The sequence below is a fragment of the Labrus bergylta genome, chromosome 17 (genome assembly GCF_963930695.1).
Source record: "Labrus bergylta chromosome 17, fLabBer1.1, whole genome shotgun sequence".
Lineage (NCBI taxonomy): Eukaryota > Metazoa > Chordata > Actinopteri > Labriformes > Labridae > Labrus > Labrus bergylta.
Window position 1 is genome coordinate 2965242 of NC_089211.1, and position 18504 is coordinate 2983745.

At 38.8% G+C, this 18504-nt stretch overlaps 1 protein-coding gene across 4 annotated transcripts in view; it reads right to left on the reverse strand.

The window, feature by feature from the left end:
* Positions 1–281: 281 nt before the first annotated feature.
* lrrtm4l1 (leucine rich repeat transmembrane neuronal 4 like 1) overlaps positions 282–18504 on the reverse strand; it is a 67670-nt gene continuing 49447 nt past the window's right edge. For 2 of the 4 annotated variants that reach the window (XR_010669025.1, XM_020630592.2), the window contains exon 3: positions 282–2063. Coding sequence is in view for 2 of the 4 variants with exons in the window: in XM_020630592.2 (XP_020486248.1) it covers positions 1998–2063 (66 nt within the window). In the remaining 2 variants the exon portion in view is untranslated. Of the gene's footprint in view, positions 2067–18504 lie in introns of all 4 variants that reach the window. The other 2 variants (XR_010669024.1, XM_020630591.2) reach the window with 1 other exon arrangement.

Genomic DNA, 18504 nt, shown 5'->3' on the forward strand with positions numbered 1-18504 from the left:
ACACAGGAAGCGTAATTAGAGGTCTAGTGGGGCCCACACTGAGCGCCACGGTGAGTGGAATGGTCGAACAGAGATCAATGTTCTGCTCTCTAAATTAATGAGGCTAATGTTGATGTGTCAGCCTTGTCGCGCGGCTCTGTGGGGAATACCACACACTCCAACAGGCGTGAACGCAGACTTGGGAGCATGGTGGTAGGAGCTTATTAAAAGAAAAAGCACACGTTCACACTGGGAAATGACCCACAGTCGGAAATATCACATTGATCTGGAACACAAAAAAAAGTGATTGATGAATATTTTAATTTGACCAATTCATATTGCTCACCAATAAAGTTATTTTCATTATAAAACATACTGTTGAAAGTGAACAAAGAATACAGCTGCTTACTAAATATCAACAAATTCAAGGGGGGGAGAGCAGAAATGTACAATAGAAAATTACCATTTCCTGTGTAGAAAGAAGGTCGAAACAAACAATGCACAACTCGGATGCATCTGAAATATAAAGAAGAACTCAGAACGGGTGAAACACAAGCACACTTGGGAAACGCGCACAGCAACAACAGCAGTCTCTTCAAGGGGGGAGAGACAGGCGGACTATTTTTAAGGGGAGTGTAGCATGTTTTTCCAACATGAGTCGTTGAATGAAAGCAGTGCTCAAAGTCATCTTACAGACAGGATCTTCCCGACAAAGACTGTCCTTGCATCACTGTTTGTTCACAAAGACGTACACATTACACACATGGAAGAAGAAGAAAAAAGCCAATTCGGTAGGAGAGCACTGCTGGATATGAGGGGAAATTGAGGCTTTGTTATATATTTTTGTGGATTTCCTTTTACTAGAGCAAATCCTGGATCTGTAACAATCCAAGTTTGGGAGAGCCAAAGGCCTGAAAAAGCTCAATTTGGCTCTTTGGTATTTGGTGTTGAAAATGGCAGGAACACATATTAATAAAGTACAACATTAACAACATTATAATCTCAGAAAATTACATTTTAACCCTTTAGAAGGAGCTTTTTCTTTTTTTTCCCTTTTTTGCTTCTGGTTGCGCTCTCAAACTTCAAATTACAAAGTTGACATCCGAGGTTTGGTTGCAACTAGAAGCAACTTAGAGAAAAAGAAGATGATGAAAAAAAAACACAACCAAACAAAAACAAAAAAATCTTCACAAAGAGTCATTGGCTGGGGGGATAGTTTGTTTTCCACTGGCTACTTCTCACAGGCTTCAAACAGTCTTCCAGCTGCTGACTTGATGAAGCAGATTCCTCATTACTGACAGGTGCACAGGATAGCTCAGTGACTCCTTTCATAAATGTTCTGCTCCAGTGAGGCACATTTACACCATCTTACCCCTTTGATTAGTCTTTCTTAAAAAAAAAAAAAAAAAAAGCATTAAAAGATGAGAACATGATGCCTTGTATTAATCAAATGTGGAAACCCACTTTAAATTAAACACAGCTGTGTTAGCAGAGCAGTCAAAAACCCCTACCGTCAGTGCTTTTTCATCAATGATTCATTGCTCAGTTTACACTTTTTTTTAAAGCCTCTTGAATTAGTGTAGTCTTTTCCCTGTGTTCGAAACAATGCCAAGTTGTCCTCATGGAGACAATAAGCAATTACAGTCTATACAATGCGCTTCCATTTTGGTTAAAACCATCCATTAGTGCTCATGAGTCTTCTCCCAAAGCCTCGGCTGTTTACTGCATTTCCACAACCGTGTGTGTCAGAGTCTGTGTGCTGATGAAGCGGGAAGGAACGCAGCAAAGCTGATGACCAAAGACCACAGGCCAAAAACAAGACTTTTATAAAATCTTAAGAAAAATGAAAAGACAGTATTATCTCCTCTTTGTCTCGGCAAGTGGTTCCCCTTGTTAGCAACGTTTGAAATGCATCCTTGAATGTGAATTATGATGGCTGGATCCGTTTTTCTCCTGCGTCTCTGTTTCAGCGTTGGTTTGTTGGACCCCAATCCGAAAGCAGTTCCCTTTTTGGGGGGTTAATGGATGGTAGGCATATCTCCCAGCCAGGCACCAGGTAGGGGGCGTGGACACGTGTACTCATTCTGCTGGAAAGAAGAAGAAAAAAAAGAGAGAGAGAGAGAAAAGACGATAAAGTTAGAAGCATTTAACAGCTGCTGGTCTGTGCCACTTACAGAGGTGGTGGTTACAATGTAAAGTTAATTACAGTGCCCAGTGATTTGATAACGGTACAATGGGGCTGTGACAGTGCCAGCAAAGCAAATTAGGGTAGGCAATTAAGCAGATGATGAAATCCCACGTACTTAGATGGCTTAGGAAGTCGAGGTGGATTGACTTCCCTAATGTCTCACTGAGATTAAACTAAAGCCAAAGACAGAGGGCTCTTACAAGCCTTCATACTGAACATTTCAATTTAAGCTGAATTACTACAAATTATATTCACTAGAACCTTTACATTTTGAGACACTTGGTCCCTTATTATGGCCACATTATTTGTTCAAATAGATATTCCAGTTACTCTTCAGTCGAGTATTGATTGGCGGCTGAACAATGGCTGGAGCACTAACAGCTTTTTCTTTATTTACACAGTAGCCATATTGACACACTGCAGGTTGGATAAGTGGCCAAATTACCTGTCATGTTTTAATTAAGCACTCTGAAAGGTTGCAAAGGGTGTAAACAACAATTTCCATTAGAATACAGTACCTGGTCATCTGCATAAATGTTCACTTCATTCAAATTGTAATGCAGACTTTTACCTGGCTACTAAGTTTAAATACATTTGGTAGAAATAAACAGGCTCAGTTCTTTCACATTGAATTTTTCTTTTCTGTAGAAAGAGGAAATTAGAAATCATGGCGAGTGAATGAAGGACCTTTAAATGTCAGTGTTTTCCCACAGGGTCAACCAGAGCTTGTTGAGATGTTGTTGCAAATTAGTAAGAGATTTTGACATTTTACTCTCATTTAAGAGGCACAAGCTTTGCATTGATCTTCGCTCGAAAAGAGGCCGAGGCACACTCAACCCACATATCCGAGTTCGCCCCTGAGCATTGGCTCTCTGAAATCCTGTGCTTTATGACTTAACCTTTTAGGACAGCTTATTTGCAGCTTGGCTACAGGTAATTCCACATCGCCTTAATAATACAAATGCTGAGAGTTTTGCCAGGCTAAGCAATTTCCTGACGCTTTCAGGATCTGCTCAAATTTATCCCAGCTCAACTTTCTGCTGCTCAAGCTAAGATTGTTGTCAGTGTGAGGAAGATCTCTGTAACACAGGGCTCAGACGCATATGCCCAGAGCGGGAACTTTTATATAAATGTTATCAAACAGGCTGATAAGACTTCACTCAACTCCTTATCTACCTCTCAGGTGGATGTGAGTGAAGTGAAGACAGCTGCACAAATTGTTATGCCTTAGACAATTTCAACAGAGCACAAAAACAGAAACAGCTCACATAAAAAAAAGCTCAGGCTGTGCTGTGCACACATGCACGTCAATGTGAACTCTGACGCAAACACTCAGGCATACAGCGCTCTTAACATGCAGGCACACAATCTAAGACACAAGCACATCATCCTTTGGGAGAGGCGCATAAAGATGGGATGGATTAAACAATTTTATAGATTTACCCACTTGAGTTTTGTCATCACGCGGAATGATCAATGGTATTGACATGTTTTGCCCAACCGGGACTGGTAATGGAGCATGCTTTGTTGAAGTATGGAAAATTGAAGAAGTTAATTACAAATGATGTTGTACATAAGACTGAAACACTGTTTTCGCCCGGTAGAATTTAAGAATGTTACTGCAGAGAAGATTCAGCTAACTGAACATTATTGGACTAAATCCAAAACCAACATCTGTTTCTGCCTGCGTTTTTTAAAATCAAAACTTCATCTTAAATTTGATATTAAATTAGTTAGCATTTGGAGGTTTTCACATGTAGTTTGAGTAAGTGGACTTTTACCATACTTGTTACATTCACAACTTCACTCACAAATTCATACATTGATGGCTGCTATAGCCGTGTGTCATTCCCCACCCTCTCTCTCCCTCATATTTCAGGTTCTATTAACTGTTCTGTCTCAATAGTGCAGGCTAAAGAAGCACAAAATGTATAATTAATTAATACAACTGATTTACACGATAGTTGAGAAGTTTATTTTAGGGGAAATCAGTGGGCCTTTTTTCGTGTACCGGAAGTGGCATCTTAACTTGTTCAGCTTCATACTGTCCGAAACTAATATTGTTATGCAGATCTCACACTTTGTTCCTTCTTCATTTTCTTTAGTTGTACAGTGAAAGCCAAGGGTGCAACATGACTCCTCATATTTTTTTAGAAGCTAGTGATGTTTAGTGAACATTCATCATCAGCCCAACTGGCAAACCTTAAAAAGGATTAAAAAAACTGCAGATATTATTTAGATCTGGTCATAACTCTTGGCTCGACCTAGGGTATGGGCTCCCAAATTTGGGAATCACTACACTAATCGATATGCATATGGTAGCTGGGGTTCAGTGTCTTGTCCATGGACACTTCAACATGTGGACTGCAGGTGCCGGGGATCTAACCGCAAGTTTACCCATTATAAAGAGAACTGCTAAACCTCTGAACCACAGCACCTCTCAGCAAAATACTTATACAAAAAAAACCACAAACAATTGGAAAAATCCACAAACCACTAAAACTGTTGTAAATACCTATTTCATTGGAAGAAAAAAATGTCAGTTGAATAACTGTAATAACTCCACACTATCAAAAATATTTTACAACTATGATTAAACACATCACTCTTTGTTTGCCTTCTGAGTCAACATCCTGAGTCCAACCCACAACAAACACATCCTTCAGTGGATATTGCAAGGCTTTGAATTGAAAAAAATTTCCAAAGCATCTTCTCACACATGTTTTCTTTTTTGAGAGTGTCCTTGCCAACGTGCAAAGTTATTTATTGAAAACTTGCTAAACCCTGTCTGTTCAGTGACTTTCATTGCACTGCTCTTTGAAAACCGTGTCAGTCTGCATGGTCTCGTTCAGCATTTGATCTCTTGCAAGTCATCAGACATTAAGCGTACTACAAATTGTTTTTTTAATCAGCCATTGGCTCAAAATGTTTATTTGTACTTAGTGCTTTGTAGAACTTGATTTGATGCTGTGTGCAGTCAAAGGCATTGACATGTCAGCAATTTGAAATTGCAGTCACACCTCCTACATCTGAATTCAAGTGGTGTTCACACATCTTGTTGTGTGACGGCAGGGGTGCAGTGCTTATAAGATGGGAGTCACTGAGCCAGCTGTTGTAGGGCTCATTATGCTTTATTTGTTTGTAAAAGACCACAATTTTCACGAACAAAACCATCACAAGTCATTTTACCTAATTGTTTTGTTTCTTTTGTTCGCTTTTGTTGCTGTCATAATGATTTGACTGGGTTATTTCTGTATGGCTCAATTGTTTGCTTCATGGAGAAAGACATCTGAGCTGTTATATGCAAAAACTCATAAGGGTCCTTGAGAATCATTTCATTCAAGTTAGGGTCCAATTAGATTTAAATTCTCTCTGCCACTCATACCTCTTTAAGTACTGGCATTGTAAACAGCCATTAGATGTTTGATGGCTTTCAGGCTTAAGTTGAAGACTAGCTTTCCACATCACTTTGAATTAAAGGGCATGATGATCCTAGATTTTACCAATTCTCATCACTTCCGCTGCTGGCAGTCAGCACTTAATTCCTGCTTCATTGACATTGACAAGGAAGATTTGCGGCTGTACTGACATTAGAAGGTTTCGTCATCTGTCGCCAGAGGCATGTGCTCCACTTCTACACCCTCTCAAAAATCTTAATTAATGGGCAGAAACGACTAACAAACTTAGGACTCCTGGATAGGTCTTATAGTCCTCAAGAACAACAGTCTTTATGGACCTGAATAAAGCAGTTGTCCTCCTTCACCTTCTCGTGGCAGAAGTCTGCTACTTCCATGATAATACAATCAAAGTGTGTGGAGATCAACTCTGAGGCTAGGACAAAGATACTTTCTTAGTTTTAGACAAAGTGGGAGTTAGGAGTTACTGGCAAGGGCCCAGGATAAACTTGGCAATTGTTTTGGTCAGGGGTCCTTCCTTCCCACAAATGTAGGATATTAGTGTGTTGAACAAAGGTTGCCCTTGGTTAAAACCATTCAAGATGTCAGAGAACTTCTGTCAGTGGGCCACAAGGAATCTCTTCTAGCTCAGAACCGATATCATTCAGCCCTCACAAACCAAGTTCCCTGTAGACAGGGCTAATGTAATGTTCAGAGACAAGTCAATTGCCAGCCTACAAATAAGAATATGATTTTAATATTTTTGGAAAGATTGAGAGATTTTGTTTGCATCGTGGTCTTTTGTGGATCTCCTTCCATCCTATATCAATCAACACATGAGAACCCCTCAAGGGGTTTCTTCCCCCGGCATGAGCTTCTTGTTTGGAGAAGACGTAAAAGCCGGTGGTGATCCTGGTGGTTTCAGACTTGACATTTTCCTCTTTGATATGCAAAGTTGACTTGGCGTATGTAGCAGTCACTCTATTCATTCCCCTAACATACTGTCATGGGACATGACATAAAATGCTGTTGTTCTACTGTTTGACATACATAGCCTCCAAGTGTGGACATGAACTTCTGGCTTGGGAGGAACTTGCTTGTGTCTGGTGTCTGCCCTTGGAAGTAGAGGACACACTGAAAACTTGAATGATTCAAGATGCTTAATTATTGCTACAGACTCTATAGATTTAAATGGTTGTTTGAATTGATGTCTATGAAATGCTTCTCTTTTGGACTAGTGTTTGCAATGAGACTTCTTGAAATCTGAAAATGTTATATGTGATTCCAACAGTATTTAATTTGGTAAAGTGCTCGAAAGGGAAACCTCTCCTTGGACTACCACAACCTGACCACAAAGGTTCACCAGTCAGTGGCAGCAGAATAACCCATTAGAAAACTTTGTGAAAACACTAATGTAATAAAAACTGAAACAGTTTTTGAAGCCCTACAATGGCTGTCGCCATATTGGGAGTGAAGTGTCAACCTAGAAACCCAAAGCCCTAAACGGGAACAAGGATGGCAAATAAGCCATGGCTAGAAGTCCTTTGCACTTTAATTAGATGGTAACATGTATTGTCCCTGACAAATAAACTGATAAATAAAGTAAATAAACCGGCAAGGAGGTGGAGATGAGGCTGGCCATAGGCCTCCTGGCAAACAGCTACAATGCAACCACATTTTCAGTCAGTTCAGCCACGCCAATAATTATGCATAACTCGTTATCTAATTACCATTAAATGGATGAGTTATAAAAAATCATCTCAGTACAGTGTGTTCCAATAAAGACATGAGCTATTCAGAGCAAAACCATTTTATGAATCAGACAGTAAACATGTTTAGTATTGCTATCGTAATGGGCCTTTTTCACAAGTTGACACCGGAGGGGTTGCAGTTGCACCCCCGCATTGGCTCCATTTTTCAACAGCAGAGGTTGCCACTTGGAAAAACACCCATACAACACTCTAAGCTTTGAACTTCACAAATTCCTTTGATCACTGTCCACTTACTGATGGAAGCCAAGTTTTTGAAGGGTTTGTGTTGAAGTCAAATCGCAGAAAAAAATTATTTAAATCTATTTCCTTTGCAGTCGAGCAAAAGAAAATCCAGCTAATTGTTTAGCATCAATCCAAGCTATAGACAAAGGGCCTAAACATGTGGCTGTATAAGCATGTGTCCTGAATGCTTTGAAATATTTGCATAACAACAAAACAACACCAATAACCTTAATTAAAAGGTCCAGCATTATGCATGTTGTCCCCCTGCTATATACACTTTCCAAATTAAAACCTGACCTCTTCTGAGACTAAGGTCAGGTCTTTTTAAGAACACAGGTTCCATGTCCAGAGCAGTCCCCACTTTCATCTGCCTGCTTTTAACACCTTTCATTGTTTTTAATTAGAAGACTAACTAGCAGGATACAAACATGATGCAATTAGCTTGCTCTCAGAAAAGGACAGCTGGAAGTAACACAGGCATATGCCTGCCATTCTCAGAGGGATCACAAGACTCTTACTCTACTCAAGGCTCCAATTACCCCAGTCTAGCTCCCCACACAGCTGTCTGTACACTCGTGTGAAGTTGCATGTTCCCTTCTCTCCCTTAAGACCGTGAAAACGGAGGCAGACTATATGAACGCCGCTGATTGTTCCAATTCTTTTGTGAATAGTAAAATTAATAATTGGAAAACTCTGTGCAACAACTTGGGGAAAATATAACAAGGTCTTTAGAAGAACCCAGTGTCTTTTTGTGTGTTGATGTATGTGCTTATGTTTAATTATTTGCATTAGATTCACACACTTCATCAAAGGAGATCACAGCAGACGTGGAACAGGTCTAATCCTCATGTATGGTTCAGACAAAGCATGGCAAATTAAAGCAGTAAGTATGTAGCAAGAGAAGTACAAGTACTATACATGGTTACACTTTGCTGGGAGCAATGTGTAAGCCCTTGATCTCCAGAACACAGATTTACTTTGCCTCCTTCTCTCTGAAACACCAACACACACTCAATCCTCTGATTAATCAAAGCTTAATAATAAATATCTCATAATAAACTGCAGTATTGATGTATTTTATGTCTGTTCAAAAGAGCATTACATTTCACAGGGCACTGAGAGCAAGATTATTTAGAAGCATCTGTGGAAGTTAGTTTGGACTAATTGGGATCCTCTCTTTGATAAAGGCAGTGTCTACTGGTAATAAAAGTCAAATTAATGGACTTGTTGGTAATGGTCTGACAGACAGTCATTATTGGCTCCTCGTTGTCTTTTCAGAAAGGTGAAAGCAGTCATGCCTTACTTTAATAAAACAAACACATTAACGTTGCAGTATATTTATCAAGGGTAAAGTCTTTTACTTAATTGTCTTTATTTTAAATCAGAGCTTTGGCTCTTTTCCACCAACATTTGGAAGAATATCTCACCCCCATGATAGTTCAAAAGGTAGAAACCGGCATACATACTAAATACTTTTTCTGCTTGGATGCACCCACATCTGTTTTGAAATATATATAAAAAAATATATGTATCAAGATTAATATTGGTGCTGAGAGCACAAATGTATGAATATATAAATCTTGACACCGCTAGTACAACATTTTGCCCGCAGTCATATTTTATGACTTGGATTGAAAATGAAAACTTTGCAATGACAGCAGCCAGAAACTTAATGTGCTCTAAGAATGTGCCTTATTCTTTGCATCTCAAAATGTGCCTTATTCTTTGCTTCCAGTTTGATTGGCATGTAGCAGTTGAAATTGTGACATTTTTTACTGTGTTGCCAGGCAGATGACGTTGACTGTGAGGTCACCCATTTGTTCATGGACTTCCTTCTTTTCAGTCTTGAGTTATGCGTACTTGCATCGCCTACTTTGGATTTAAGAGCGGAAAGAGACCACCTTTAAAAGAGGGGTTGCATCTACATTGTTATCTCATTGCTGTAGAAGGGACTTGTCACCCACAGGTAGCCCTAAAAAAATACCTGCTTTATTGAAGGCGATTTAATAGAAACTCTGGCTAAAGGGGTTCTACATTTGTACAGGGTATACCTGATCTGAGAGAATCAATGTGACAATTATATTTCCTGAGTTAGTTAGATCAAGGGTTCCCAAACTTTTTGACCCGTGAGTCCCCAAAATAAGTTGCTAGAGACTGGGGACCCAGACTGTCCATGGAGGTCGTTAAAACATTAAACGCTGGCAGACTAATAGGCTAATTTTAGTTAAGTAATTTATTGTAAGAAATGCTAGAAGCAGAACATAATTCATCTCTTGAACTACTTTATTTTGTAGATATTTTCACAATAATCGGTAAAATATTCAATTTTCAGTGATTTTCATTTTTATATGATTTTGAAAGGAATGTCACGGCCCCCTCTCAATGTCTTGCGACCCCCTATGGGGTCCAGACCCCCACTTTGGGAACCACTGAGTTACATGACACACCAGTTTTGTTCATGTATGATGAAATCAAATCTGTACAGACAGGTTTGACAGAAAGAGATACTGCAGAAACTCCTGTGTTTGGTAACATTGTCCAGTGAGTCAAATGTTCCTCTAGCCCATTGTTGCCTTGGTGTCCATTTTAGTCAAAGACACACAAACACTGTGTCTCAATTCAAGGGATGCATCCTTCCAAGGGTGCATATGAAGACTGATTCATCATAGCAGCTTTGAAGGCTGTGCAATTTTAAGGACTCCTTCTAATTGGGCCAACAAATGAGTACTACTGCATTTGATTTTATCTTTCAAGACCCAAGATACATTGAGTGTCCATTCAAATAAGATGGCGTTCAACGTTTACACTTTTGAATACAAATAATTGGTTTAACCCTTTGGAAAATGTAGTGATACAAATGTTGGGGGGAAATGGGGGACTTGAAAATATGAATTATCGTTAAAACAATAGGTTAAATCACTTGACATTGCATATGTTAGGTAGTTCTAGTGCAGCTTTCGAAGTTGCTTGGGGACACAGGCTGTGCTCAGAAATGTAGGGTAAAGAGCGGGAAAAGCTGCTGACACAAACAGGAAATCCTCTATAGACGGTCTCATTTCAGTTTATCCTTAGCGGTCTACGCAGGCTTCAAAGTCGGGTTCCTTCGAAGGTATGTACCTGAAAGGCATACCTCATGACTGGGAAAATGAATCTGCTGATATGTCAAGAAGTCTTCTCAATGCTATGATTACTTGACCAGTCAGAAATGTGTAGTGCTGGGCGCACAGTTGGTGTAGTGGTTAGTGTGCACGCCCCATATACTGTATGGAGGCTATAGTTCTCCAAGTGGGCAGCCAGAGTTTGAATCTGACAGTAGGCTCCTTTCCAGAATGTCTTCTCCCTCTCTCTCTCCCTGATTTCTGACTCTATCCACTGTCCTATCTCTCTAATAAAGGCATAAAAAGCCCAAATTAAAGCTTAAAAAAAAAAAAAGAAATATGTAGTGCTACAAGGCCCACCCCTAAAGTTTACTTTCAGAGCATTACCTCCCTAGAGTGACCTTTTAGGGAGTTGAAAAGGGTCCCCAGAACATAGTTTCTGGTCCTAACAGTGGGATGATAAAGAGAAGTTTATTCCTTGGGGAAATTCCCGGCAGTGGAAATCTAGCTTTTGTGATATTTCTTTTCTTTTACTCCTTCCAAGCATGCTGAACAAAGAAACATAGATCCATACTGTTAAAATGTAATAATGTGTTTATCACCTTATTCAAATTTAACAAAGGTTTTTTTGTTTTTTAAACACCCTGTTTATATATATATATATATATATAGTTGAAAGCCTGACTCAATTAAGAAAAAAATAGAAGTTATCCATCTAAAATGTGAAATGGATGGCAGCTGGTTGGAGGGAGTTCTCCAGGGAGCAGAAGTTTCTGGCAAGAGTGTGTATTCCTTCAGGATGCTTCTTCTTTTTTTTTACAAAATTCTTGCTGTTAACTATATTGCATGTCAACTTTGATAAGATAACATCTAAAAACCATAAAATAAAAAAAATCTGTACAAAGGATGATAGCAAATGTGACCCTCTTTTATTTGAGTTGGGATTGATCTAAAGCGCACAGTAGATAAATATGGTGTGTTTGTTTACTTGTGAATGTTAGTGGTTTCAAATCTTTCAATGTGATGCAATGTCTATTTTCGAATGTTCACTTGTAGGAAAGGAAAGAAAAAAAATGCCAGCCTTTATGTAGTCCAGAAAATGTTGGTTTAATAAAAGAGCATTTTTTTCATATCTCCTTTAAATTCTGTTTTATGGTTGTGAAATAGAGTATGGTAACTACAGCATCTGAGAGAAAGGAAATATGCTTAACTGAGCTCGAGCCTGTTTATTCTCTATGTTAGCCCTGTCCCAAACAACAAGAAGTGTATTTTAATCTAGGCAAGGATGCATTGACCTGCATGTGACTGGGCCACCGGGACTAAGTCTTTCTAGAAGAACATTATTTGAAGTTAAACAGAGGGTGACTTAGTGTGTGTGTATAAAGCAAAATATGCAAACTGTGGTCTAAAGGTAGAGCTGGATGACTTCCTGCAGAAATCTGATCCAGTGAGTTGCAGCTTGGAGCAAACTGAATATTTCCCTGATGAAACCTCTCAGCGTGTGTGCAATATTGATGTAAGTTCATGAGCATGGGTGTTCATCTGTGCTTTAACATTATGATTTATGATGATTGTGATTTATGCAGGTAATGGATGGTCACATTAGGAGCAGCAGAGCGACCCTCCCTCCTAAAGTCTCTCTCCCTGTATGTATCATGTGGTGCACAATAAATTCTCTTCACAAGTCTAGAACCTGGAAAACATAAATCAACACAGCAAAGAACTATTTTTGTTTTTATCCTTCGTAAATTACATGAATGGATTTTACCCAGAAATGTATGTTCTACTAGCACCAATCCCACTATCACTGTCCACACTACTATTTCATGAAATCAAAATTGATTTCATTTTATTTTATTTTTTTATGGTTGTGTAACTTTTCTTTCATCTTGCCTTGCTTTAAAAAATGAATTAGATAAAACTTCTAGATCCCAGGCCTTAGAAGTCCTGATGATTGTGTTTCTTGGCAACATGTAGCCTCACTAAACATGAAAGGGCAGAAATCTCCCTGACAAGTATGGAGGATGAATGAACATTGACCAATTTAGAATAAGGTTTCACCAGGCAAAGCTTTAGCAATAATCACATCTGACATTTCTGAATACACGTAAACTACAAGTATACAAAAGTGTTGTCTCCCACACAACAGGATATTAAAAGATCCTTCTTGACAGGGGTGCATCATCTCACTCCTTTTTTTTTCCACTTCACTCCCTTCTCCACCTTTCTTCCATTATAACACAGAAGAACAAGCCCCTATTCTCTCTCTCTTTCTCTCACTCACTTTCTCTCCACACTCGAACTTCTGAACTCTGCTCATCTCTCAGACATGTTAGCCTCAGCAGATTCAGCCACGTTTTCCTTTGCTTTTCTACCACAGCTGTCCTCCAAGCCTGCAGGACACCTACGCTAATTAACTTTTCTGTTCATTGTTTTTTCAAACATTGATATTAATTAACATCGTTCTCCCTCACCTTGAAAATGGCATATTCAGCTTGAGAATATCTTTAGCAAATGTATTTATAAGTTGTGAAAAAGTCAATAACCTAAACCAATACAAGGTGGTTACTTTTTCTCTGTTCTTGTTTTATCTAGCACTGATCACTTCGCAAGAAGTCCATAACCATGACTTATAACTCACTGTAATTAATTGATTTCCCCTCAGACCACATATGTTCATTCCTCCAGAGCAAAGCCGGACGATTTCCTATAATGAATTTCCGTACATTGCTGGTATAAGTCCGTCCGTCCATACTTTCCCACCTCATTGCAATCACTCAGCCCTAGCCTGGAGCAGGTACATATTAATCAAGGCCAGGGTGCTGCTGTGGTCTGGTGCAAAGTGATCAGGAGAGAAATTGAGTATGCAGAGCTTTGCCTAGAGAGGGATCTCTGTTGCTCTGTGTTTCCAAAACAACTGGCTCTTTTAGAATTCCCTCTTGGAACAATTGTCTTGGAAGTTAGGATCTGAAAATTCTGCAGATTTTCCAGGCTACTCATAAGTTCAAAATAGACATTTATATTGTATGAGTTTCAGAGCTATTTTTTAACAAGTATTTTCCACTCATTCTTGAAATACCATATGTAAGAAGATCTCTCCAAGCATTCAGTGTCCAGTGTCCTTGGATTTGGATCATCTGAAAGCAGACAATTCTGACGGTTGACCTTGATAATCCATACCTCAACTGCTTTGCTCTAAGGCTGACATCAATGGCCCCTTCTGTTGTGTTAATAAGCTCCTCGTCTGCAGTTATTTAAAGCAGCAATGGTTCCAATTGATTGTGTCCCTTTTCTTTGCTCTTACGTCCTGCACATGCATTCTTAGGATTCTCCACAGAGAAGACTCTCCTTTCAACTAGCTAGCCAACAATTTAGTAATCTGACTTCTGTCTGATACCATGTACTATTCAAAGTGATATAAGGACATCCGTTTTCAATTAAGACCATTCTACAACAGGTTGAAAGTCATTTCAGATGTTGGTGTAAACAGTGGTGTAGGGAAAGTTTATTAAACTTAAATGCTAAATTGCCTAACAGACGGGTGCGTAGTAGCTGTTTGCCAGGAGGTTAGAGGCTCGCCTCCACTCCACCTTTTTAGTAACAGAACTCACCGTAAAGGTAATGATGAGGTTTCTTCAGTGGGACTCTAACATGATCAAACCCACACACACTTTGGGGTGAAATGCAAGGCAATGTTTTTGACAGCTAAGACAGTGAGAAATGTGTTTGGCCTTATGAAGACCCTCTTTTCTTGTGCTGTGGAAAGCATTCTAACAGGGGATCACCACTCAGGGTGGTATGCCCTACAGAGAGTGCTGGACCACCTGGTCTACACCCCCCCTACACTACACTATAAGGTGCTGTATCAGCACACCAGGGATCTGGAACAATTCCAACAACCCCAGCAATGATATTCCTTCTTCTTCAAACCTCTGTCTCTACACGTCGGACATAAAGCGGCTCGGGGAAAGCTTCTTTCCTCAGGTCTTCAGGATGATGAACTTTTACCTTTGTTGCCCTTCACAGTGTGAAGCGTGTTTTCCCCTGTGGATGTCACACTTGCATATTTTCACAGCATGATGTTTAAACTTCAAGTATACAGTTTCTCTTAAAATAATGACTTGAATATAAACCTTTAAATATATGCATATTGGATTCAAAGGCTTTATTGGCGGAGATAATCCACAACATCAATTTGGCAAAACTTGAAAAAGCTTTTTATACTTAATTTAAAAACATCCGGTTTTATTTTGCTCATAGTTTTTTCTGCTCAGCCTTAAACGTGCACCATGTAACATTTCTAAATTCAATATAATTTTGAATCCATACATACAGGGGTTGAGTAAGAAACTGGGAATCATTTGACTTTCCCATTGAGAACAAAAATTAGTCCTGACGAAAGCAACAGCGAGAAAACACGATGGGATTAGACAACTAGAAATAACATCAAACAGCCAATAAGCAGTGTTCAAGAACATGTGGTACTGGAGAATACCTCTAGAGGGCACAAGAGAGAGCTCAGTCAGTATGCAACTACATGGACACACTCGAGGAGGTTACTATTTTAAATTAAGAACTAACATAATATTAACACCAATCTTCGATCAGCTCAGTCCGGTGGACAAAACATACCATAGGCAATGTCCCACCTCTGGTTCTTCACCATTTTCCTCTGTGCTTGGATGTAGTGGTCATGGACTTGTTTCAATTTGTTTTTAGAGGTTTTCTTGCCTGCTGGCATGGCAAGTTTCCTGTATAGTGGCATAGATACATTGTACATATGTGGATTATTGCAGACTTCGATCCATCAGCTTGTCTCCAAGATTTTGAGCTATTGTTGTACCTGCTGCTGTGAATACTGTGTCAGGTTATTTTTTGAGGACAGCTGACAAACGGAAGCTAACAATGGTGAGAGAGCAAAAACTACGAAAGTACTTCAGACAGTGCGAGAAGTGCACAAAATACACAGGTCTCCATGACAACAGTTATGGCTTCTGATGGTTTAAGACATCAGAAGAGAACATAAATATAGAGGTAGTTCTTGTAGTGTAGCCATATAGAAATGTTCCGTTCTGTGGTTTCATATTTATATGAAATGTTTAAATTTTACTTTGATTTATTTTAATTAGACCAATTATCTTCTTGGTAAAAAAACAGGTATTTGAGTTCTGATGAACACAATCAACTGCTCTCTTTGACCTGCAGGAATGTTTGCATTTTATCTGCAGTCAGTATGAGTCACTGATTAGGACAAAGCACCCAATGAGTAAAACTCAGACAGACTCCAAGGACAGTTGAGACACCAGACAGGCTTTAGAAAAATCTCTCATTGGTGGTAAATTCCTATAATCTCTTGGCTCATATAATCATATTACTGAGCATCTTTTCCTTTAATGGACCTAGTCTATGTTCAAACCAAAAGCAGAACCCCCCTGTAGTTCAGCTTTTCCTCATTAAACACCTCTTCTCTGCAGCTGACAGTTTACAGCTGGTGTTTTATGCACATTTTTCTTCAAATTTTAGTTATCTATCCTTAAAGCCATTGTGAAAACGGCAGGTCTTGTAAAGGCCATTGACACAGTGATAAATCATAGCTGTCAACATAGTACCATACAATTAAAATGTTTTGTCTCATTTTCTTTGTTCAATTTTATTTTTACATGGAAAATTGAACCGATAGGTCACCGACACACAATAAGGACTTTCTGTTTGATATAACTCAATAATATCTTATTGAGAACAGGAGTTTTTAATGAGAATTCTTGTTCCTGTGGTCAGAGACATTTCAATTAATCATCACTTTATAAGCATGAATAACTCATTACCAAAGAGACTCAAGAGATCCAAGTGTCAGCGTTGTATTTTCATAGAGTGCATAATGTTCAAATTCAAGTCTGCTGCATTTTTGTTCAGTCTTGCAAAAATACTTTTTAATGTGGAGGATGTGAGAAAATGTCTTTTTTTTGTTTGTTCTTTCACGTCTTTCCTTTAGATGCTGAATCAGTAAACATCATTAAATAGAATCAAAATCTTTCGTTGACTTTATGAAATACATCTCTGGATGTACTACAATGCATTTGATAAGATTAACTATGCTAGGATTGTTGTGAACACTTGTTATGTTCCATTATTTGCAATGGACAGTATTTTGGACTCTGGTATATGGGAAGATATGTGATTACCAACAAAATAGAAATCAGTCAGCTTAAATTTAGCCTTTCAAACGAGCCATGGCTAATGCATAATGCATTGCTGTACTATCTGCTATACTGTAAATATGATTGTTGTCAATAACGAATATTGGCCATTCAAAAGTGTAAGTGAGCAGAAAAGTACTTATTGATAGCTTTCTAATGTCCATGTAACAGCCAACTGTACAAATATAAGGTCAGCTGAAAGGTTCTTAATTACAACTGATTATTGTAAATATTCATTTGAACCCTGTCATGCACAGTGAACAGCAATTTTTAAAGCTGTTTTCTCTTTAAATGCATAGGTTTCTATGGACTGGTTGAGCCACTTCACTGAACGTCAGCAAGCCATCCCCATACACTGCCCTCCACTTTCCAGCGGTAGTATGTTTAGCATAAACTTCTTTAAAATCATGGCTGCTGATTGAAGGTCAGAAATGCCATGTAGATATCTTGAAAATCCTGCCATTCTAGAAGTACGATGTACTGTAGGTGATGTTTTAATGCATCATCAAGTAACAATGCATCGGGGTACAAACAACAAGAAAATCCAGCCTGATTTGGGCCTTTTTCCTCCCTTCCGACAATCCTGAACAAAATCCTGATTTTTTTTTTTTAAAGGTTGTAATCTTTCCAAATCTTGCCAAATTTTCCTGTGGGGGGAGGGGGTGGTCCAATCTACATAAATCGCAAATATTTAACATGTTAGTACGTCAGCCTGTTGCATGATTTGTACTCTAGTGGACACTTTTGTAACGTTAGGGCTACACTGCGAGGACACTAGGGGTCGCGCTGGACCACTCAAGTTGGCGCTTTATTGGCGTATACCCACTGCATGGTGGCCTTGTTCAGATTCTCTCCCGGACCTTTCCACCCACTCTTGATAGCCACTCAAGTTTTTCGCTGTAGATTACACAATAGGTGACTTGGCCTCAATGAATGCACCTGATTGGATAAACGTGCGTCCCTGGACTCATTTGCATAGAATAGAGCTCTGGTCTATTCTTGTCCAGCGAGAGTGCCAGAGCCCCTCTTGAAACTTGCTGCAACGATCCCAACGTGCACTATGCGATTGCCTCTCTGGCACTCCATAGAGATTGATAAAAAGAATATAAAGGAATAAATAAAATGTTTTCCTTTGAAGTAAAAAAAACATTTAATAATTCCTGCACGGAACAGTTGATTTGTTGTCCATCATTTGTGTGCTTGGTTAAAAGTCTCCTGCCTGTGAACTGAAAACTTCTCTGATAACAAGTATTATTGTTTGTCTAGTTTGGTTTGCTTAATAAGTATAGTTCATTCAGCCAAAGCTTATTATTTTAAATCTCTGAACTTTCAAATAATATCCAGTGTACATCATACTGAGTAGAGGCACATTCTTTTTTTTTAAGGGTTTCCTTTTCACTTCAGATATGTTCTTGATGAAACGTCTTGTAACCCTTGAAAAATCCCACACTGTGAATTCATAATCCAGCACTGTTAGTAACATCAAAATAGTCAGAAATATTCATACAATGAGGTAAAACATTGGACATTGCCACATTGCTTCTATTAAAAGAGGGAAAAACAATCATTTCTAATGGAAGGATTATTATTATTTATTTTTATTTTAATTTCGCAAATTGTTGCTTGGGTTTGATTTTTTCTTATTTTTTTAAG